Raw genomic sequence first — 23619 nt, 5'->3', positions numbered from 1 at the left:
GAGCTGGGAGCACCCTTTAGGGCACAGGAGGTCAGAGGTAGGAAGACCTTACAGATCATTTAAGCCAATCCCTTGAAAACCAGGTCAAAGGCAAGCACCTTCCCGTTATGATTCCAAATAACTGGAGTCCAAGACTAGGTGACAAGTTCATATTTAGACTGTAAGAGCCTTGAATGTAAGCATTTGTCATTCTTCATGTTTATATCCCAGTGCCTAGCATTGTACCTGTTATACAGTAAGTGTTTAACAAATGTTTGTCGACTGACTGATCAGGTGGCTGGTTGGCTGGGCAGTCTGGTCTGACCCACAATCCCTGAGCCTGTTGACTTTTTCTAACAAGAGCCTTGGGATCCTCTGACCCACCTTGGCTCTAGTTAAAGGCCTGGGACCAGGCAGCAGGGGAAGCCCTGGAATAAATAGGAAACTGGGCTGAAGTCAAGAAGGGGAGCCTAGCTGCCAACCAGGATGCTTGGGTTCAATCACCAATGCTACCAAGCTTATCCTGGGCAAATCCTGTGCCTTCTCTGGTATCTTGTTTCATATGTAAAATGAAGACATTTGAAGGGCATTAAGGTCTTTGCCAGCTCTGTCCATCTATCTTTGGCCTCCAGAAGCTCCGATCCACTCTCCCTTAAGGAATAGTGAGGGAATTGAGGGGATTGGGATAGCATGTGGCTAATTTTGGGAAGAGTGAACCACACTGACTCCATCTTGTGACTCGATTCTGCAGCTAGCTCAGTGCCCTTTCAATTCAATTATGGGTCTAATTCAACTTCTGTCTTGTGAGAAAATTTAATTCAATTGTGGAAATTGGGAAAAAATCTTATTGTGTTGTTTGAACCTAGCCCCGTAAGGCTAGAAGCTGGACCACTTCTCCTTGCTGCTTAGAGACCCTTACCCAAGGAACAAGGCTATGCTGACCAGAAACCCAGACAGATCCAAAGACTGATGCAAGGAGTTTTCTCACAAACCCACATGCCTCATTTGAAAACTAGCCCACTTGTGCAGGGCATCTACCTATTCAATGAGGTTTTGTTTTGATTTTTAAAAATAAAGCCTCCAACAGAATCTGAAAGAAAGGAAAGAAAAGAAGTCTGTACTGATCAATCAGTTACTGTTTCTATGTTCCTTTGATCCTTCACAGACACTCAAGGGAGTGGGATAGTTGTTTTTCTGAATTCAGATAACCATACCTGTTCACTCTCCCCCTTCCCAACTTGGACAGTCCCTAGTCTTCCATCCAATTTGAAATCAGATTACCTAGCTGTTTCCCTTAAATAATTGGTCTTATTTGATTGTTTTTAATGTAAAACTGTCACCCCCTGTATTCAGGGTCCAGGCTTAAGCTAAGATCTGGTCCCAGTTTGTTAAGCAATTGTTGTGCCTTGATTAATAATCCAATGCGCTCAGAAGAACTTTCATCTTTCCCTCACCACAACAGCCTAGGCTTACTTCCCCTCACTGAATACAGAACTATAGAGCCAAGATTCTCAGCTCAGAACAGGCTCCCGGGGACTGAAGCAGGAGGCCCTTTTCTCCTTTCCCTCCAGGCCAGCTGGGACCTACTCTAGACCCTACTCACTGCCTCGGAGGCAGCCCAGAATAAGCAGAGGCCCAGCCAGGCTAGTGGCTGCTACTGTATTCAGGGAGCAACTCTACTCGACAAGGGTTTGCAGAATGAGGCCACTGGGGGAGTTCTGCATATGTTTGTCTGTGTGTGTGCACGTGTGTCTGCCCACAGATTTACACATGTGTACACAGAATACTGGGATGTCTGAGACTGAAGGGTCTTAGAGCAGAGAACTTTGGAGTTAGAGGAGACTTTGGAACATCAGACCTTGAAAAGACCTTGGAACACAGAATGTCAGAGCTAGGAGGGAAGCTAGACCTTAGACTATCAAAGCTGAAACATACAAAACTGGTGGCAGAGAGGGTCCTTAGGATACAAAATATCAGCTCTAGAATAAAGAACACAGAACCTTAGAGCTGAAAAGGACTTAAGAAGCTATTTCAGCCCCCCTCATTTTATAGTTGGGGAAACCAAGACACTGAGAAAGTCATTTGATTTAGTGTCAGATGGAGACTAGAAGCCCTATTTCCTGACTCTCAGTAACTAGGGTGAGGCAATTGGGGTTTTGACCTAGGGGACTAACATGTTTTGAGATAAGGGTGCCATTTCTTCCTTGAGTTGATTTTAAGGCAGTCTAGAGACCCCTATACCTGTGCCTATTGGTATCCACCAGTCCTCCACCAAGTATGTGTCACACAGCTCCTTTATTTGGTCCTGGAATATCAGCCATATAGTCCTTTTTCTATTCCAGCCCTCTCTAGGAACCCACCATTTCCCCAACTCAGTAGGTTTGGGGATCAGGTTAAGCTCTCTGAGAATGAGATGTCCTGTCACCCAATTTAATCAGAATCTCTGTGGTACTGCCTTCATTCCTTTGGACTGCCCCTGACACTCCCTTGAGGCCCCCTCCAATTCCCACCCACGCCCAATTATTTTTGCTCTAGGTAAAAGAATCCTTAGTTATAACTCTGTTTCTAGCTAGGGGCTCTATTAGACAGACATATATGTACAGAAATGTATGGGGGAACATGCCTATAGATCTGTGTGAACTCTTCTACAGGAATAGATAATTGGGTATGCAGGTATGTGCAGGTCCCAAGTTACATGGCTATGTCCGTCCATGTTTCCAGCTGGGCCCTTAGCCTGGACACCCCTCCCACGTTGGAGGCCAGAGAAGAAAGTGCTTTGGAGGACAGAAAGGGGATGGGGGGAATGGGACTCAATCCGCTATCTCTGGTTCGGTGGTTGGGTCAAGCATCCAAGGATCAAAGGAGACCAGGACATAGGGTAATGGCAGTCAGGAAACCTAGTTTAGAGTCCCAGCTTTTCATAAACTCGCTGTGTGACCATGAGTTTCACTTCTTCCTTTTGAGCCTTAGTTTTCTCATCTATAAAATGGGGATAATACTTGCACACACACCCAACCTTATATACCACCCATCCCCAAACATCCCAACAAGACCCCTCAGTCACAGGTTTATTAATGAAGCGTCTTTAATCATGAGCACCTAGTTATTTCCACCCTCTGAATCGCCAATCACCAAATGAATGAACATTATGGTCCCACAATGGGGAATCCAAAGGCCTCAAAAATCAGTTGTCAAGACTGAACCTAGCCCTCTACCTCCCTCTCCAATCCCCCCAAAACTGATCAAACCCTTCCCTGTACCCCTCCCCTAGTCTTCAGGGAAGGGAGCCTTACAAGGGACAGAGTTCAGACCTGCAAAGGCCTTTGCCTTATCAAGGAATGTAACAGGACAGGAGGTAATAGCTAATGTAACCAGGAGTGACCCCACAGGATAGAATGTTGGAAGCAGGGGCTGGTGAGCCCACAGGAAGAGATGATTGGGGAACCAGGCAATGGAAGGGTAGTGGGGAGGAAAGGGGATAGGCACCATAAAGCACCAGCCTCATGGGGTGGAGGCAATGGCCCCCAGCTCCTTACCCCAATCCCTTCACCTGGTCAAGATCCCCAGGACCTCCCACAACAGGGAGATACCACTGAATGAAACGGAAAAAGTATTGGCTGTTAGAATCAGAAAACCCAGCACTAGGGCCCAGCACTGTCACTTTCCAACAGTGTGACATTGGGCAAGTCACAATCTCCCTGATCCTCAGTTTCCTCATCTGTAAAATGGGGATAATAATGCTTATACTACCTGCTTCACTGGGCTATAGAGAGGAAAAATTCTTTATAAACCTTAATGGGATAAAGAAATAGAAGGCATGATTCCTTAATAACCAAAAATGGTGCTTGGGAAACAGAGGAGGCAGTCCTTAGCTGGAAGGGATACCCAGGTCACATCCCTTCTCCCTCTGATGCTGCCCTGGGGAGGTAGGGTCCCAAGCCACCTACCACTAACAGGCACCCCAGGAGACTATGAAGGAAAATGTTTACCAGGCTGGACATATGGAACCCCTGAGTGACATGGGCTCCTCTGGGTTGGGGTAGATGGAGGACAAGAGTTGAAACCTATCCTCTCCTACTCAGTGACATCAGTCTACTGTTTACCAATTTTAGGGGTTCCCTTTGGTCTATAGGGTTAAGTTCAAATTCATTTTCTTGGCATTTGAAGCCCTCTACCATCTGGTACCACTCAATCATTCCAGTTTTCTTGTATTCTTCCTTTCCACGTACTCTATACTCTGGCCAAACTGGAGAGCTCTCTGCTAGGCCCCTCCTTTTTCCCCTACCAAAAAAAACCCACACTCTGTATTCTGTGCTGTTCGCTATGCATGGAATACCTTTCCTCTGTCTCTGCCTGCTGAATTCCTATCCACCCATTAGAGCCCAGCCAAATTGCCACCTTCTCCAGGGAGACTTCCTTGAACTCCCTGGTTGGTACTGACCTACCCTCCCACACCTGATACAGCACTTGGCTTACCCCTCAATAATACACTTATCAAGTAATGCTGTGTATTATATTCCCTTTGTTTCTTGTCCTCTCTAACAGACTATGTGATCCATGAGGGTAGGTAGGGACTGTCATATTGAACTTTATCTCCTCTCCTCTACTCCACCTAAACAGCAGCTATACTCAATGTGTATTGAACTGACTGGAATCGGGGGCCCAGGGACCAATGGTCATGAGCTACTGGGTGGCACTGCCAGGAGAATGGGTCCAGAACTGCTCTGGAACCCAGAAGCCCTGGTACTAGCTAGAGATCCCCATGGGAACCAGTCTCTATATATGGGGCTGAATTCCTACCCAACACTGACCAATTTTTCTCCCAATTTTGACATTGATACTATAGAGAAGGGATGGGGCATCTGATCCCCTAATCTAAGGAATTTCAGAGCTAGGTGAAGATCTTAAAGATCATCCCATTTTACAGATAAGAAAACTGATCCCTACAGAATTAAGTGATTTGCTTAGGGCCATACCAGGAGTCTCTTTCCAACACACCATCCTGCATTGTCTAGTGCAAAAGTTACTTCCCCAAGGGTACACAAATGAGTCAGCAAGGCTGGGAACAGAAGCTGAGTCCCTGTGGCCTGTTTCAGGTCTCTTTCTCCAATCCTACACCATCTTGGATGTTTTCCTTTTCTTGGCAATTGGCCCCTTCACTCCCCTGATCTGTCCCAAACTAACCCTGAGGTCTAACCCTAAGGGGCCTGTAGTGCAGTGAGTGCAACTGGGGTAACTGTTACTGACATCTGGGGGTAGCTTCTGGAACCCAGACAGGAAGGAGTTAAAGCCTAGCTCAGTAGCTGAAGAATTAAACTGAGATATGGAAGATGGAAGAATCCCCTTTTGCTCCTGGGCTGGAGTAGGGGTAGGAGGTACAGAAAGTCACTTCCTCCTAGCCCCCTCCACAGGAATCTAGGCTTTTTCTAAGCAACAAATAGGGAAGGGGAGCATGGAGGAGACTGAGTTGGGAGAAGGGTGTAGAAGAAAGGTGGGACCTGGTGATATCCCTAAGATCAGAGGAAGTATCTCCAGGATTTGGGGTTTCTTAGAGATGGGAGTGGGGGTGGAGGGTCATCCTTGGGGGGATTCCTTTGGATCAGGTGTTATCATTGGGTTGGGAGCTAAGAGGAATTTCCTTGGGTTCAGGGGGCATCCTCAGGGTTACGGGTCAAGGTTTCCGTTCCTGCTCCAGCCTGGAGCATTTCCATCCTCCTTCGGCGGCCAGAGACTCTTCGAGTAGAGGAAGGAGAAAGGCTCCTACGTCCAGATCCTCCCATCTCACGGCGTATATCTTCCAGTGCAGTCCTGGGAGAGTCCAGCAGCCGCTGGAAAAGACTCCGTTGGCCAGCTGGGCGTTCCTGACACTGGAAGGTCACTGCTATGCCCACATCCGCCTTCATCTCCCTCGAGAAGCCATCTGAGGTACCATCAAAACAGCGGCCAATGGCAATCTCTTTGGCCAGCCGGGGATTCTGGTCTGTCACTGTGTAGATGCCATAGTTGTGGCCTAAGGGGTCTACAGGCGCTATCATGGAGAAGCCTGTGGGGTCATCAGTTGGGGCCACTGGTGGGTGGCGGGCCAGGTACTCCCTCAAAAGACTGTTGACATTTACCCGTCGGCAACTACCCTGGGGTATCAGGGTCACCAGGGTCCGGTCTGACAGGCGCTGATCAAACAGCATTCCACTACACTTGAACTCTACACAGGCTGCCGAGGTGCCAGGATGCTCCATGTCCCTCACACTGCGAGCATCCCGCAGCCCATAGAGTTGGCCCTGGGTGCGAGGATGGCTGCCCCCAGCATTGTGAGACCTCACCATGTAGTCCTGCGGCCCCTGTATCTTGACCTTAATGAAGCAGGCACGGAACTCTTGGGGGTTGGGCCACCAGGAGAGGTAATCACCAGTCCAAGAAGACAGTTCACTCTCCCGGAAAGGCACCACATTGTACTCATACTTGTCTGCCTCCACCCTGGAGAAGCGGAAGTGATTGGCTGTCACTGGAGCGTCCTCACACTCACGCAAGCTCCGCCAGGGGTAGATGGGACCTTGAATCTCATCCAGATTGTTGGGATTGGGTTTGGCCAGATTAATCCGGAAACCATTCTTCTTCAAAGCTGGATCATCGTGGTCTGTCCTACGATAGTCCAACTTGTCCAGGTAGGGCTGGGTCACACCCACAGTCCCTGGATGAGGCTGGGGACTAGAAGGTGCAGGCTCCAGCTCCTCACCCCCCAGGGTAGCTGTGATATAGGCAGTATAGGCATCTGCCTTATCAGCATCACAGAAAGCAGGGAGACAGGCTCCATTCGGGCCCGTGACAGTACTATCAAAGCGGCCCCAGGCACGGGGGTTGGCAGAGTAGCCTGGGGCAGGTTCCAAATTGACCAGGGTCACCACCACCCCCTCCACTTGCTCACTGGGTATAAACTTGTCGTTGATGTAGGCACGCACCTTGACAAAGCATCGTCGACGCTCAGGCACGTCTAAATTAAAGAGACGCCGCTCCCGAATTTCCACATTTCCTATGAGGAATGTCCTCTCCTCCCTCCGGACCCGGCGCCCAACTGTCTCCATGCGAAAGTTACTCTCCTTCTCCCATAATCCAGTATTTGGATTTAAGGACCACAGCTTCATTTCCTCAGCGTGCCCTGCCATATGGATTTGCCCGGCATCCATGCGCACCTCTACTGGTCCTGTCTGTAGCTCCTCCCCAGAGCCAGCAGCTCGGAGGTCCACCAAGAACATGCCGTAAGTCCGCAATGGGGTCAATTCCCCATTGTCATCCACAAAGTTGAGGTCACTTGAAGCAGCAGCTGCTGTGGCAAGATCACGTGGGTCCAGGAAAGTGATACTGGCCTGCACAGTCCCATTATAGGGCTCTCCATTAGGATAGTAGAAGACACCAGCTGGCATAACAATCTCTCCTATGGGGTCCATACCCTCTACCGTACCCAGTGGAATGGTATTGCTTTTACTAGAGTCCAAACTGATGGGCTCCTTCTTCCGCATGACCTTCACCTCCTGGTAAACACCACCTCCCCGAGGGTCAAAGGGCAAGACTTTGATCGCATCTACAAATTCCTGGCGTCCATCAGTGAAGGTCACAACAAGGCGCTTAGTGGCTGGGGGCACCTCGATGGTGAAATCACCCTGGTAGCCAGTAAAGCCAGTTTTCTCCTTCCCCAGGAGGATCTGGGCAAAGCGCAAGGGCTCCTTGGTGTCAGCAGCCACAACTCGGCCCCTCACCAGCACCTTGGGAGGCATGCACTTCTCACACCCACACTTGGCCACCACCTTCACAGGCAAGACGTAGCCCGAACACTGAATTTCCCGAGTCTCTAAACGGCTCACAGAACAACAGCGGTCACCAGACTCCCCACACCGAAGGTTGGAGCCAGGTCGGCCAGGGCAGCGAGTATCAGGACAGAGCCCCACATTGTAGTAGGCAGATCCTGAAGGAGCCTGGCGGCAGTCATCCGGTAGCTTGATGAGGTGCTCAAGGGGTTGAGGATCACAGCCTTGCTGTCCTGGGACTGGAGGAAAAATCAGTAACAGGGTCAGGGGTTTAGTCTGGGGTCAGGAGGTCAATTTGGAGCTGAGAGTGGGGCTAGGACTCAGTCTAAGATGAAGATTCATTCAATATTCATGGACTCAGTTCAGGTCTAAGGCTGAAAGTTCTATTTGGGCCCAGGCTTAGGCTCCATGGCTTGAGAAAGGGGACTCAGCCTAGAAAATGAGTCAGAGTTGAGTCTAGAACCATGAGAAGGGGCTCAATCCAGGCCAGGCATGGAGGCTCCATTCAAGTGGCCAGAATCCAGAGCTGGGCTCCAAAGTTCAAACCATGTCCAGGAAATAATAACCTAATTTTCTGTGCCTCTTCTCAGAAGATTGAACCCATGTCCCTGGATCTCATGTAGGCCCACAATACCCAACACATCAGGTCCAGCTCTCAATAACTCTCCTAAAAATACCAGCAGATGCCTACCTTCTGTCCCCCTTCTATATCCCAAACTTTCCTCCTAGGGGAGTTCTAGTCTTGTCCCCTCCTGCCCAGCCACCTCAGACTCTAGGCCCAGACATCGAGAGGAAGGGAATACCCACAGGACAAGAGATGCTCACCCAACACAGTCAGGACAGCAGTATTGGACCTGATGGTCCCAGCATCGCTGTTGGCTTTGCAGTGGTACGTGCCTGCCTGATTCAGGTCCAAGTTCCTGAGCACCAAGCTGCTGTCATACTTGTAGACCTTTCTGTCCAACAGGCTCCCATTGTGGTACCTGGGGGAGTGTGGAAGAGGGGGAGAAGGAAGGAAGCAGAGAGAGGATCAGTTGGGGTTGGGGGAAGGGAAGGGACACAGGCTGGGGCTGTCACAGCAATGACAAGGAGGAAGGAGGAGCACACAAACCCACCTCATGGCTCCCCAGCCCTCGTCCTGTCTCCTGACCTCTGCACTAGTTTTCTGGTTGTCTGACTAGACAGCTGACAGAATACAACTCCTTGGGGCAGGGGAGATTTCACTTTTGTCTTTAAATCCCCAACTCTATTGCAGCACCTAACACACCATCGGCTTAAGAACGTCTGGTGACTTGAACAAACTCTCTCTGACTTGTCCCCTTCCCCACTCCCTGTATACAATCTGTTGTCCAGACCTGTCATTTCTCTTCTGCAGCATCTGATGTCCCTTTTCTCCACTCACGTGACCATGACTTTCCTTTAGGCCCTCATTCCTCATGCCTGGAGAACTCTACCAGCTGCTGGTCACCTGCATTCATCTTTTTCTTCTCCAGCCTATCCTTCACACAATGCCAGAAGTATCTCTGTAAGGCACAGTTCTAAGCATGTCACCCCGATGCTCAAAACTCTTCAGAGGCTCCCTATTCCCTCGAAGGGGAAAGGGCAAAATCCTTAGCCTGCCTTTAAGGCTCGTGTACAGCTGTCACTTCCCCTGATGCCTTCTAGTTCCAACCAGAACAGCCTTCTAACTGTTCCCTGAATATAACATGGGATGTTTGTAAAGTGCTTAGCAATGTCTGGCACATACCATTGCTTAATACATACTCGCTTCCTTCCTCTTCCCTCCTTCCTGCCTCCTTCCTCTTTCTTCCTTCCCTTCTCCTTCCTTCCTCTTTCTTCCTTCCTTCTTTCTCTCCCTCCACCCCTCTTTTTTTTTCTCCTTACCCCCTTCCTCTTTCTTCCTTCCCGCCTCCTTCTTTCCTCTTTCTTCCTTCCTTCTTTCTCTCCCTCCACCCTTCTTTTTTTTTCTCCTTACCTCTTTCCTTTCTGCCTCTGTTCATGCTCCAGCCTGAGAATACCTTCCTTCCTCATCTTTTATATCTCTACTTTTGCTTCAAGCCTCGGCTCAAGGGCCAGATCCTCCATGTAGCCTTCCCAGATCCTCAGCTAAAAGTGCTCTCTCAAACCTCATACTCCTAGAGTGATCTGTCTGGATATGTCCTTTATTATCAGCATTTCCCCTTGTATCATATGTGTTCCTGTCCATACTGTGTTCCCATTAGAACATAAGGCCCCTGAAGTTAGGGACTGTGGCATTTTTCTTTTCCTGTTTACCTCCCTAGCACCTAACTCAGAACCTTGCACATAGTAGATATTTAATAAATGTTTGCTGAATAAATGAATGACAGACTAAGGGCTAGAACCAAGGTTTTCTGACTCTGGGCCTGTTTCTGTTACATCACACTGATCGTAGCAAATATTACCAATCCAAAGTCTCAATGTAACATAGACATTCACAGATAACCCCTACCTCATGGGGGCACTTCTGTTCATTAGCCCAGAGCCCCCATTAGCCCTAACATCCCCTATACCAAAGGCAGGTTTGCCATGGAAATACAGGTGACCTTTATGTCACTATTCCTTGTCTGCTTAGCCATGCCGGATGTATAGCTGCTGTTTAATAAATGCTTATTGACTGACTGACCTACCATTGACTTTGGTGAGTCAGGGGAGAGAGGGATTGGAGGAGGAGGACATATGGTCTAATTCCTCTTTTTATAAGCTACCAAATTCCTGAAGGCAACAGTGTGACATGGCAGCCTCCCTACCCTCACCCCCCCAGGGCCACAAGTTCATATGATCTTGAGCTCCATTAAGAGAGGCATAGCTCCAGAAGAAACAGGAAGTGAAAGTCCTACTGTGCTCTGCCCTGATCAGACCATATCTGGAGTACTGTGTGGTCAGTTTGGGGACCCACAGTGGAGGATGGAAGGAAGCCAGCATTCATTAAGCACCTACTAAATACCAGTCACTGTGCTGAGCACTTTACAAATATCCCATTTGATTCTCACAACCACCTTGGGAGGTAAGTGAGATTATTATCCCCATTTTATACATGAGAAAACTGAGGCAGAGGTTAAGTGACTTGCCTAAGGTCACAGAACTAGGAAGTGTCTGAAGCCAGACACTGGATGTCTTTGAGCAGAGGATCTATAACTACTCCTTGGGGATGTTATCATCAAGATTCTTTTCCAGATTTATAGCAGCTCTCTTTGTAGTGGCCAAGAACTGGAAACTGAGGGGATGCTCATCAATTTGGGGAATGGCTGAACAAGGTGTAGTATATGAATGTAATGCAACACTATTGTGCTATAAGAAATGATGAACAGGAAGACTTCAGAGAGGCCTGGAAGGATTCATATGAACTGATGCTGAGCGAAAGAAGCAGAACCAGGAGATCATTGTACACTGGAATAGCCACAGTGTGCAAGGAATTTTTCTGGTAGACTTAGCCCTTCATAGCAATGCAAGAACCCAAAACATTCCCAAATGACTCAAGGAAAAATGTCATCCACATCCAGAGAAAGAACTATGGAACTGGAACACAGAATGAAGCAGAATATTTTCTCTTGTGTTATGTTTTGATTTGTTTTGGTTTTTCTCATGGTTTCTCCCATTCATTTTAATTCTTCTATGCAACATGATTAATGTGAAAATGTATTTAATAAGAATGTATGTATAGAACCCATATAAGAATGCATGTCATTTCGGGGAGGGAGGGGAGAAGGAGAAGAAGAAAATCTAAGACTTATGGAAGTGATTGTAGAAAACGGAAAACAAATAAATCAGCTAATAAAAAATGGAAAAAAAAAGATTCTTTTCCAGATATGGATGGGATGAGACAGCTGCTAAGGTCCCTTCCAGCTCTGAGAATCACTCATTCTCTATGGTTCTAAGTCAGAGTGAGAACTGGAGAATCACAAAATGTCATGCTTTAGGTAACCTTAGGATCATTCAGGCCAACCTCTCTCGTCCTACCCATGAGGAAACTGAAGCCCATAGGCGAAAATTGACTTGCCCAAGGTCATGCAGCTTATAAATGGCAAGGCTGGGTCTGGACCCATGTCTGCAGACTCCAAATCCTGTGCTTTTGGCTCTGGAGAATAATTCCTCCAACAGACAGATTATGCATAGAGATCTGAGGGATATTTGAGAGGTTGGGTAAAGGAGAACTGTCTTCTTTTGTGGGGATAGCTCCCTGCAAAAGGTAAGGAGGGAGGGGAAGCTAGGTGGTAGAGTGGGATAGAGCACAGGCCCTGGAGTCAGGGGGACCTGAGCTCAAATCCAGCCTCAGACACTTGCTAGGTATATATGATCCTGGCCAAGTCATTTAATCTCAATTTTCTCCAAAAAAATAAAATAAAAAGTAAGTAGGGGAGTTAGCTCACCAGTAGTATTTCTTAGGCACAGGGGTACCAAGGGCTTTACAACAGAACATCACATGTTGTCCAGTCTCTCGGACCCGCGACTCTGGCTGCTTCACCAGATAGGGCTTGTCTGGGGAGGAAAGAAGGGGTTAAATGATAGAAGGCAGAACCTGAGGCCCAGGTCCAAGGCCAATCCTCATCCTACAGCACTTTGCTTAATGTTGGAGAGGTGTTTGTAGCTGACTCATCTTTAACTGGTCCTAGTTTTAAATGGACCTCTCCAGGTAGCAAGTCTGATTTCATCCATGAGGGTACTAGTCCAAAGTTCCAGACTGAGCCAGTCACGGAGACTGGTCCGGCATCGACCCAGTCATCTCATTCCTTTCCCAGTTCCCTAAATCAGCTTTCAGCCTTTTGATTCCCCACACATAGTACTTCATCCTGGCTCCTTGGGGGACCCTTCACTTGCCCCTCCTTACCCAGGGTGCGGAGAATGACCGTGACAGAAGCTGTGGTGGAGTTGTGAGCCACAGCCTGGCCAAGGCCTTGTGCGAAACCCTCCAGCTGGACGCTGACATTGGTGTGGCCTCCGGAACAGATGCCTGCAACTCGGAAACTGCCTCGGGCATCAGTTGTGGCCAGGATGGGCTTAGGGCGGCCCTTAAGAGTCACACGGGCCCCAACCAGAGGTCGACCAGCAGGGGTGACCACAGTACCCACGAGAACATGATCCTGGCAGACACAGCTGCTGCAGTCCTTGCTGGCTACACCTGGGCCACAGTTGGAACGGCAACCTGGAGAGAGAGCCCGAGGCTGAGGACTGCCTCAACTCCCAGCACCAGGGTCTGTGCCTTGGGGCATATAAGGGTGGGAAATAACGGGACAGGGAGCAATGGGGGTCCAGCCCCTGATGAGGAAATCCTCCCTCTACTGGGATCCCAGGGAAGCAAGCAGGGAAAGGGACAAGATAAGGTGTACCCTAGCCTCAAACTACAAGGAAGAGCTGCCCCGAGTAAGGAAAGCCCCCATGGCTGGGCCTCTGCTGGAGAAGTGGAAGCTTTGCACTGGTTTTGAACCAACTCCCTCAAGGTTAGAAAGAGCACCAGAGTCATGGGTCTGAACACTGGGCCCTGAGAAGGGGGTCAAAGGGCATAAACAGCAACACAGGTTTAGTACCATGGGCATTAGCCTTGCGGGAGGGGGCAAAGTATCTTCCACAGGCCTAGGCCTGGTGGATGGGGCAAGAGAGAGACTCAGAGAGGGGGAAATGGGGAACTCAATGAAGCAACCCAGTATTTAAGGGAGAAGCAGGAGACTCAGCAAGGGGGAGGAATTCCTTAGGGACAGTTCTCCTAGGTACCATGACAGCTGGATATCCAAATGGACCCGACTGCTTTGGAGCCAGAGGGAAAAGGTGGCCAACCAGGCTTCATTGACTCAGAAGCTCCGTCTTCCTTCACTACCTTCTCTCCACCACCACCCCTCCTCTTTCAAATCCTGGCACTTTTTCATAGAAAAGGGAAATTTCCACTGGAAACTATTTCTGCACCAGCCCAGCCCCAGGAGCTCTAAATCCAGGGGCCCAGAACTGGAGGCATCTCCAAGTCCAGGCAGAAGGAAATGCCCCCACCTCTACCCCACCCTACCCCCAGCTTGGGGTGAATCCGGATTAGAAAATCAGGGAGAATTAGGACACCTTGCAACCCCTCTTGGAACAAAAGAGAAGGGGGACGAGGCATGAAGAAAGACCAGTTGGTTGACCCAGGCATCATCTTCTACCAATGAACAGTCACTGTTTTAGGACCCTTGTACCACCCTTCCCACTGCCTTCATTCACGGTGCCTAGCTACAACACTTCGGTTATACCCTCTCCCCAATAAGTAGACACCAAGCAACCTCCATGCACCATTTTATTCCCATTCCAGTACCTGAACACGGTGGTCGCACACATTTTTGAGCTTCCACAGAACGTCCTATACAAGTGTTCTTCTTGACACCAGGGCAGCGCCGGCGGCGGAGGCGACGACCTGGCCCACAGCTCCCAGAGCATGGCCCCCACGCTCCCCAGTCACTCCATGAAACAACTGAGGGGAAGGAGAGGTCACAAGGTCATCAGTGGCCAGGGCTTGGCAGTCCCTCTTCAAGCCATGCACAAAAAGAGCACAAAGGAGAATGCCCGTATTTTCAACCCTGCCCCTAAGCAGTAGCAGAGAAGGTCTGGGCCCTAGATCGAGCCACGAGTAATCAAAACAATTTCCCTCTAATTTTTGGAATGTGCACACCATTGAATGGTGTTCCAGAATCTGCCTCACCTTCCTAATAATACAGACAGGCAGCACACACTAGGGCTAAGAATACCCAGCTGAGAGCCCCGAAGATCTGCCTTCAGGGCCCAGTTCAGATACTCCCTACTAGCTGTGTGACTCTGGGCAAGTCGCTGGGCTTCTCTAAGACTATTTTCTTCATCTGAAAAATGAGGCCTTACATGTGCATGGCCTACTCCTATAGGGTTGAAAGCACCACAGACACATCAGCATTTGATTATTATATAAAAGCTATATGACTATTATAATCCCACATGGGAGTAGGTGGCAGCGCACTCTCAAAGGCACTGCTTATACTCTCTACCAAGCTGGAGAGGCTTCAAAACCCAGGTATCCATGGGCCAGAACAAGTGCAGGGTATCAGCCACTGGGTCTTGGATTGCTTTGGCCATAGCCAATGGAGAAACCCTCTGCTAAGGTGCAGAAGGGGACGCTATCTGCACCAGTAGAGGACAATACCAACACTGTTTGCAAAAAAAACAAAACAAAACGATAATAAATGTTTGCATAAGACTTTTAGGTTTTCCAGCTGCTTTTCTCACATATAACCTGTGAGGTAGATAACTCAAGTAATCTACAGATGAGAAAATAGTTTCAGTTAAAGAAGAATTTGCAATGGATAGCTAAAGTAGACACCACGAGTTTGAGTTCTCTGGAAGAAGAGAGTCTTATGGAGGAAGCTGGTGGCCCGGAGGAGTGGCGGGTGGTTTTGAAATCTGTTAGGTCCCCATTTTCCTCAAGGGCCCCAAATGCTGGGGAGGCACTCACCTGAGCAAAGTGAGGCAGGGCAAGGCTTCTGCTCTTCAGACGGCCCGGCACAGGGAGGTTGGTGAAGGAGCCAAAGGGGCTGAGGACCCAGACATCGACGCTGGCGGGTCTGGATCCCACGACTCCTCACTCCACAGGTCGATTGACTGCAGGGACTCCAGGAGGACCAAGCAGACCAGGCCGTGGGTTCTGGTGGAACCCAGGATGTGAGAAAATCTAGGGAGGGCTGTAATTTCCCTCTCCCTGGAGCTCAAGGTCTCCTAAGTACCCTGCCTTCCGAGTCTGGGACTGAATCCTGGGAAAACCTTCTACCCAGATGTCCTGCCAAACCCTCCCTCCCCAAGACTGGAGGATTGGAGAGGTGGAAATGAGAGAGAAAGAGACAGAAGGAAACAGAGAGGCAGAAACAAAAATAAATAGAGACAGAGATAGAGTATGGAAAGAGAAACAAAGTAAGATAGGAGAAAGTAAGACAGAAACACGCAGAAAGAGGCAAAAAGAAACAGATAATGACAGATCTGAGTGAAAGAAGAGACAGTGAAACCAGGAAAGAAAAACACAGTCAAAGGGAAGGATAAAGAAATTGTTGGTCTGGGCTGCCTGGCCCAGAGGCAAGGGGTAAGTAGGGTCCCTATTTGTAGAGCCATAACTAGGGTGGGGAGATCAGGGCTTTGCCCAGAGCACTGGCAGTAGCTAGACTTAGAACCTAGTTAGCAAGAATACCAAATGGTATGTTCCCTTCCCTGGAGCTTGTAACCTGAGGGAGCTCCTCCTCACCCCAGCCCAGCCCAGTCTTCCTCTCACATCCCTAGAAGTGATTTCCCAGAGTACCTTAGATTCTTCTCGCAACCTCATGCTCTTTGTCCCATGTGTTAACATTGCTTGTTCCAGGTCTGCAATTGTGTAATAGAGACCCCCCAGAAGGCTACTTTGCCCCTCCACCCCCATTTTTCTCCCCATCCCCATAGCAATGTCTGTACACTTACCCAGAGGGCACTTGAATCGGACATGGTAGTTGGAACAGCTCTTTCCTTCGGGCTGCTCCCGGTTTAGGCACCAGAAGCCCCTCTCAAGACTGTAGTGGACCCGTTCACCCACATCAGAAGGCAATTCCCATTCGGTAGTCCGGGCCTCCAGGGCCAAGGGATGGGCACACAATCGTTCACCATAGTAGAATCTAATAGCCTCCAGGCTTTCAAAGTCCCCATCACCCCCAGGGTGGTCCACGTTGAACCAGGATGTCCATTCTGCAAGGCCATCTGTGAGGCAGGGAGTGGCAAAGGCTGGGACCCAGAGGGACTGAGAGAGCACCAAGATCCCTAGCTCATGCTTCCTGGTGGGTTGACTAAGAATCAGCCAACCCAAGGTGTCAGTACCCACCCCCAGCTCTAGCCTTCCTCCACCCTGTCCTCTCCTATCCTTAGAGGTCTCCTGGTATGAGACAGAACTGAAGTTGGGGTTCAAACTTTGCCCCTTTACTGACTTCATGACCCTCAGCAAGCCAAGTCTCATCTGTAAAAGTGAATATAGTATGTAAATCACACAAATGTGTGGTGTTTCTTCTTATTATTGGTCAGGAAAATCACAATTTCAAGGCATGTGTTCTCCATCTCTGGGCAGGAACAGACAGCAGAGAAGATGACTCCGTCAGACTGAGAAGTTGGGGTCCCTGGGCACCAGGAAAAGCCTAGACTTGCTACCTCTGGTTATTTAATAATTAGAACTAGCATTTATAAAGCACTTTAAGGTTTTCAAAGCACTCTAGGTAGTTACTATAATGAGCCCATTTTACGGATGAGGAAACAGAAGTTGACAGGGGTTAAGTGATTTGCCCAATGGCACCTAGCTAAGAAATGTCTGACACTGGCTTAGAACTCAGGTCTTTCTGACTCCCTACCCAGTAATCTAACTGCCAAACCACCTAGATGCCTAACTCAGTCATGTTCATCCACTTAGATATTTGCGGTGTCCCACACTGGAGAGCCAGAGACTAAAATCCCAGCTCACAGAGGCTTAATTCCTTGAAGGGCTGAGATGTGAACTAGGGACAGAGACAGCCCTTGTTCTTGAGAAGGTACTAGGGGTACTACCAGCCTGAGCTCACCCAGAGGAAGATATCCTTGGCCTAGAGATCTCAGCAGGGAGGAAGGGGATGGGGATTCTCACCTTTGCTGCTTCCATCCAGCATCACTCCCTCTCCCCAGACCCAGGGAAGCTCTAACTGTGAAGAGGGTCGGAGGTGAAGGGGAGGGGGCTCACCTTCCAAGTGGTCCTCTGGGGAAGGGGCACGCTTTGCCACCTTCCTCTGAGATATCCTGGGGGCAAGATGGGTTCCTTGGGCGTGCTCCCTGGTCAGAGCCTCTGTGAGGAAAGAATATGACTATTTACAGGATCCTTCATCACTGTCTGCACCCAGCTGCCAAGGAGCAGTACTCTGCATTACAGGTAAATTATTATTACAGGTAAATTACAGAGGGAGAGCCAGGAGTCCAGGGAGGAAAGAGAACAGAAGGAGAAAAAAATAAAAGGCCCTCTCTTCCTGAAATCCTTCCCCAGGCCCTCTTAATTCTAGTGCCTTTCCTCAGTCAGTTATGTCTCACTCATTCTTCTGTAGCTAGTTTTGTATATTTTTGTTTGCATTCTGTCTCTCCCATTAGATCATGTGCTCCTCCAGGGCAGGGACTGACCCCAGTGCTTGGAACATAGGTGTTTAATAAATGTTTATTGGTTGATCGTGTTGCAAAGGGCCCCTGAGAGCCTAAGTGAACCCCTTTTGGATGATGGGAAAAATGGAAACATGACAGGGAAGGAAGTTAAGGGAAAGGTCCCCCTGGCTTATGGGCTCCCTTGGGTCTTCTAATGCCTTGAGAGGAGAAAAGAGGGAGAAAGATAGGCCTCAGTCAGAGGGAAGAAAGGAACTTTTGCTGCATGAATAACCTACCCTGGACAGCACCAAGGCCAGGACCTGACAACCTAAAAAGATGGTGGAGAAGGAGCCTGGGTCCCAAAAGTATGAGCAAGGCCAAAGGAAGCAGGGAGCAATGGGTGATACAATTGTCTTAGGCAAGAAAAGACAAGATGGGAGAGGACCCTGAGCCCCTCCCCCACAAAGCTCCCATAAGCCACCTAAAAGTATCTCACTAAAGGTGAATGTTCCCCAAGGTTTCATCCTAGGCCCTGTTCTCTTCTCCCTCCATATGAATTCACTCGGTGACCACATCAACTCCCATTGGTTCAATGGTCATCCCTCTATGCTAATGATTCCCCAGCAGCCCTAACCTATCTCCTTCATTCTCATGTCTCCAACTGCTTATTACACATCAAGGGCAATAACCAAGCACTTTACAATTACTGCCTCATTTGAACCCTGGGAGGTAGGTGCCATAATGATGCCCATTCTCAGATGGGAAAACTGAGGCAGGTTATGTGACTTGCCCAGGGTCATATAGCTTGAGTGACCCCAGGTATCTGAGGTTAGATTGGAGTTCAGGTCTTCCTGACTCCAGGCCCAGAACTCTGTGCCCTATGGTACCCTGTCACTGCCATGGGCAAAACAGAACTCAACCTTTTCTAAACTTTCCTACTATAGTGGAGGTTACCATGACCCTCCCAGGCAGCCAGGCCTGAAACCTAAGGTGTCATCTTCAACACTTCACCGTAACCCCTCCCGTATAACAAGTATCATAAGTATTACCTCCTCACCAATGACATTGTACGGTGCCTACCCTCATCACTTGGCACCTGTTGCCTGTTGGCATCTGTTGGCACCTTGAAGCCTGTTGGTTTGATCTCCCTGCCTCAGATATCTCCAGCTGTTGGAGTGATCCTCCTACAGCACATGTCTAAATGAATAGAGTGCTAGCCCTAGAATCAGGAGAACTAAGTGCAAATCCAGCCTCAGACACTTACTGGTGATGTGACCCTGGGTAGGTCATTTAACTGTTGTCTACCTCAGTTTCCTCATCTGTTAAGTGGGGATAAATAAATGGTACCTACTTCCTAGAGTTATTGTAAGGATCAAATGAAACAACTCTAAAGCACCTTGCAAATTTCTCAACACTTTATAAACATTAGCAGCAATAATAACAATTTACCCCTATTCCATATACTTTTTTATACTTAAATGTGACTATGCTAGCTCCCTTGAAAGAATACAGTAAGCTCGCTGACAGCTATTTCATTTTTCTCTTTGTATCTCCAGTACCTACTTAGCACAGTACCTAGCACATGATGGATAATTAATAAATCTTTGCTAATTGGTCAGTTAATTAAATTGATATTCATTGTTTATAACTCCCAGGTTATTTGAATATCAGATGAAGAAACTGAGAATGTTTAGCCTAAAGAGGAAAAATAAGGAGCTGAGGGGGTGGATGACAGGTGACACCTGTCACTTCATTCTGCTTGCCCCCAGAGGGCAGAACTAGGAACAAGGTAAAAATGGCAGAAAATCAGATAGAATTCTTCAATCCAAGAAGCAACCTCCTAACCATGAGAGTGATCCCCAAAAGGAGCTGTCTGCCTTAGGAGGTGGTGGAAGCTGGCTGGCCTCTCAGCAAGGACCTCGCACAGTGGCTTCTGAGTTCAAGTGCCAGTTGAATGAGATGGTCACTAGATTCCCTTCTACATCTGAGATCCCATGAGTCTGAAATTTTGGGAATGCCTGGATCACTGACTGGCCCTTACCCCTACCACCCCCCCAGCCATGTTTTAAAGGTGTGAGTACCTATGCCATCAACTGCTAGTCTGTGAGCCCTCAGAGGGCAAGCATGGTGTCTTCTCCATCACTGGCTCCCTCCTAGTCAATCAAAGCCCAGAAAAAAAAAAACACAGGCAGCTGCTTAGCAACCAGGGGTTGAATTGAGTTCCTCTTAAAAGCTCTTGATTTTGCTTCCACCTCTGCCAGGCATGATGCCTAAAGACAAGCCTCTTCCAGGGAGGACACCATGCGGGGGCTGGAGGGAGAGGGCAGTGGGGTTGCTTTGGCCCGGCTGGCAGAGTGGAACCCAGCAGGGCCAGTGAGTCATCCCTTGTCAATAAACACTCTGTCTCCATTCCTGGAAACCTTGGAGGCTTGGGTCTGGGGTTTGGGATTTTCCGGGGGTTCTGACAGGGCAGGGGACCAGAACTGGGAGGGTCCCACTCCTGGGGATTGACTGCCAGACTAGTCCATTAACCCCCTGTAGCCCAGTGCTTTCTGGACACAGACCATACCACCACCATCCAAAGGCAGGATTTGGGCTCAGGGGATTTTGAGAGATGAGGAAGGTGGAAACAGAGAGAGCAACAATAACAATAGTCATCATGATGATGAGGATGAGGAGGAGGAGGAGGAGGAGGAGGAGGAGGAGGAGGAGGAGGATGGTGATGGTGATGGTGATGGTGATGGCAATGATGATCATAGCCAGCTTTTACATAGCACTTCAAAGTTTACAAAACATGATTGTCACAACAATCCTGGGAGGCAAGTGCTATTATTATCCCCATTTTACAGATGGGAAAACTGAGAAAGACAGAGATTAATGACTTGCCCAGAGTCACAAAGCTATTGTCTGGGACTGGATTTAAACTCAGGTTTTACTAACTAGAAGTCCAACATGCTAACCACTGAACCTAGAAATCTTCCAGATGCCTAGGAAAAATGGACTAGATCCCCTAGTCCCCTCAACACATCCTTCTAGTCCTCATCCTGATCCCATGACTAGGATTGTTCTAGGGCCACTTCTTTTATTCTAAACACAAAAGGGTGAATTGGAGTCTTATTGTAGCCCTAATCCATGTCTGGTGCCTATATCCTGGTCCCCAACCCCATGTCCTCCAGCCTATTCTCATCTCAGCCCTAAGAACAGTAGAAGGAATCAGAGAGATAAAGGGATAAGAGATGCAGGGAGAGTGAAAAGTACAGAGTTTCATAGTCAGGAAACCTGGGTTTCAGGGCCAGCTCTGCCACTGAGTGGTATTTTACAGCTGAGAAAATTGAATCAGAAAAAGGTTAACTGACTTGCTCAGGGCCACAGCTAGTAAATGTACTAAGCATCATTTGAACTCAGATCTTGACTCCCCAGCACTCTGTCCACTTCACCACCTAGCTGGCCCCTCTCTGGGCCAAAGTTTCCCTACCTGTTAAATGGGTGCTTAACCTACTCCAAAAGAATGTTATGAGAAATCAGAGGGGCCCCAGCTCTGTCATTAATTCCTTGTGTAACTTTTGGCATATCCCTTCTTTCTCTCTAGTCCTGTTTCCCCCATCTGTAAAACGAGAGGGACTTGAAAATGAGTCTTTAACACTGACCCTGATGAATAGAGTGGAACACAGCCAATAGGGCATTTTCAGAGACCCAAGAGTACCTGAGCTTACCCTAGACCAGGAGCATCCTGAAGCTGAAGGAGGGCTGTGGGGACAGAACCCAGGGTAGCAGACTCAGCCGGTGACAGTAAGGGACAAGTGGGGTCTGAGACTTCATCTCTTAGAATACAGAGAACTCCAGTGATTTAAGCTATAACTGGCATTGTTAGCAAAGAATCCAGGTGTGAAACATCTTTGACCTCTGCTGCCGCTCACACCCTGTACCGACACAGGGAGAGTGATCTTGGTGTCACAGGTGTCAATGTAATCTAGAGGAAGCCTACAGTGAGAGTTCCCTCATCTAGGTTGCTGTCCCTCCAATCTATCCTCCCCTTGTCCTGTCTTCCGCTCACATCTCTTATTCCAGCCTGCCTTACATAGTTAACTGTACATATGTCTTAAACTCCTACTAGACTAGAAGCTTCCTGAGGGCAGGGAATGGTTGGTTCTTACTCATTTCAGTATCTTCCATAGCACCCAGTACATCGGAGGTGTCAGTAATTCTGACCAAGGGTCCTTACACTCCCTTAACCCTCTTCTGCTTAGAATCTCAAATCTATAAAGAACCTGAGACATCTCCAGAGAAACTTCCCAACCATTCCCAAGGCAGGAATCTTCTTTATGGCCTCCCTGCCAGGGAATCCAACCTCTGTTTAAGCCCTCCAGTGAGGGGGAAATAAACTAGAAAAGGAATCCTCTTGTAGAAAGAGAATAAGAAACCGGATGGTAATGAAAGCCTAGTTTTGCTCTTCTGAAGCCTCAGCAGAATCGGAACATCTCTTCCACATGACCACCCATTGGACAGATTAAAAAGAGAGGTTAATAGGTACCCTTGAGTCTTCTCTTCTGCAGGATAAATCCCCCCAGTCCTTTCAGGGGATCCTCACCATAGAAGGTACTCCAAAACCTCACCATACTAGTAAATTTCCCCCGACACCCTAGGCAATGTTTTTCTTAAATTGCTGAACTAAGAACTGAACACAATATTCCAGATAGGGTGTGACCAAAACAAAGGACAACAGAGACCAGCTCCCTCCTCACTCTGGCCACTGGACATTTGTAAAGCCTAAACTTGTAATCCCTTTTCTTGCGCGACCTGTTCACAGTCTTGTCTGGATTGAGCTTGGGATCAGCTAAGAGCTCCTAGGCTTTTGCCCCCCCACATGAATTGTAATTGACTTGCACGGCATCTATGTCTTCTCTTAAGAGACTAACCGAAACGTCTAATGGAAGACCCTTTGACAACCACTGGACACAAGACTCAGCGCCTTCCCCCACCGTCCGTCCTCCCCACCACGCGCGCATACACACACACACACACACACACACACACACACACACACACACACACACACACACACACACACACTTCATCTCCCTGGTCAAAAGGTAAGAAGTAAGAGGAGCGGGGGAAACCGGGGTACTGATTATCTATTCTGGATTTCAGTTTCCCCATCTGTCAAATGAAAGGGTTAGAGAGTAGTTCTAGCTGTCATGACCCAAGGGAGACACAGAGAGCTGGACACCTGGAAGTGAGAAGCAGGAGAAGAGATTTCAGAAGCAGCTCGGGAGAAGCAGGGAGAGGTACATGGAAAAACCCGGGGGGGTGACGGGTGACGGGAGCGCCAAAGGAGGCACGAGGCAGAAGGTCCGAGCCAGCGGGATTCGGGCCCGCTTACCCGTTTACCCCAGTCACAGCCCCGTCCCGGGGCCCAGCCGCTTGGCGCGTAGGTTGCGCTTAGCAAGCGTCCTCCTGGACAGGACCAGGGCCAGGGGGCACGGGTAGGGGCAAGGGCTGGGGCTGAAGCAGCTTGCTCACCTGGGGCTCCCGCCAGCTGGGCGGCGGCGAGGCACAGACACAGGAGCGGCAGGAAAGCCGCCATGGCCCGGACCCGGCTTTCCGTCGGGCGGTACACGACCCGCGGCAGCTAGTCTCCTTCCCTCTCCTCTCCCAGCTGTGCTCCGCCGCGCGCCGCGGTACCCTGGGAACCTCTGGCTGCGCCCGGGCAGTTGCGCGCTTTTCCCTGCTCCCCCGC

At 48.9% G+C, this 23619-nt stretch overlaps 1 protein-coding gene across 1 annotated transcript; it reads right to left on the bottom strand.

Annotated features, from left to right (window-relative positions):
- Positions 1–3046: 3046 nt before the first annotated feature.
- On the bottom strand, positions 3047–23597 carry CILP2 (cartilage intermediate layer protein 2). The gene is made up of 9 exons (XM_072601135.1): positions 23403–23597; positions 17497–17598; positions 16224–16496; positions 15238–15426; positions 14074–14229; positions 12625–12939; positions 12167–12275; positions 8604–8761; positions 3047–8017 (listed from the first exon to the last, which is right to left on the bottom strand). Exons 1-9 carry the CDS (start codon positions 23464–23466, stop codon positions 5625–5627), a joined length of 3759 nt encoding a protein of 1252 aa, XP_072457236.1. The 5' UTR covers positions 23467–23597; the 3' UTR covers positions 3047–5624.
- Positions 23598–23619: the final 22 nt, after the last annotated feature.

This window comes from Notamacropus eugenii, chromosome 4 (genome assembly GCF_028372415.1).
Source record: "Notamacropus eugenii isolate mMacEug1 chromosome 4, mMacEug1.pri_v2, whole genome shotgun sequence".
Lineage (NCBI taxonomy): Eukaryota > Metazoa > Chordata > Mammalia > Diprotodontia > Macropodidae > Notamacropus > Notamacropus eugenii.
This window is presented reverse-complemented; position numbering and strand designations above follow the sequence as displayed.

What these genes read in the sequence shown, in the direction of transcription:
- CILP2 (XM_072601135.1), bottom strand. Translation starts at nt 23,466, where the DNA reads ATGGCGGCTTTCCTGCCGCTCCTGTGTCTGTGCCTCGCCGCCGCCCAG. An exon ending in CCAGCTGGCGGGAGCCCCAG is followed by an intron (nt 17,599 to 23,402) that starts GTGAGCAAGCTG and finishes CTTTCCTCACAG; the next exon opens with AGGCTCTGACCAGGGAGCAC. An exon ending in CCGATTCAAGTGCCCTCTGG is followed by an intron (nt 15,427 to 16,223) that starts GTAAGTGTACAG and finishes GGGTTCCACCAG; the next exon opens with AACCCACGGCCTGGTCTGCT.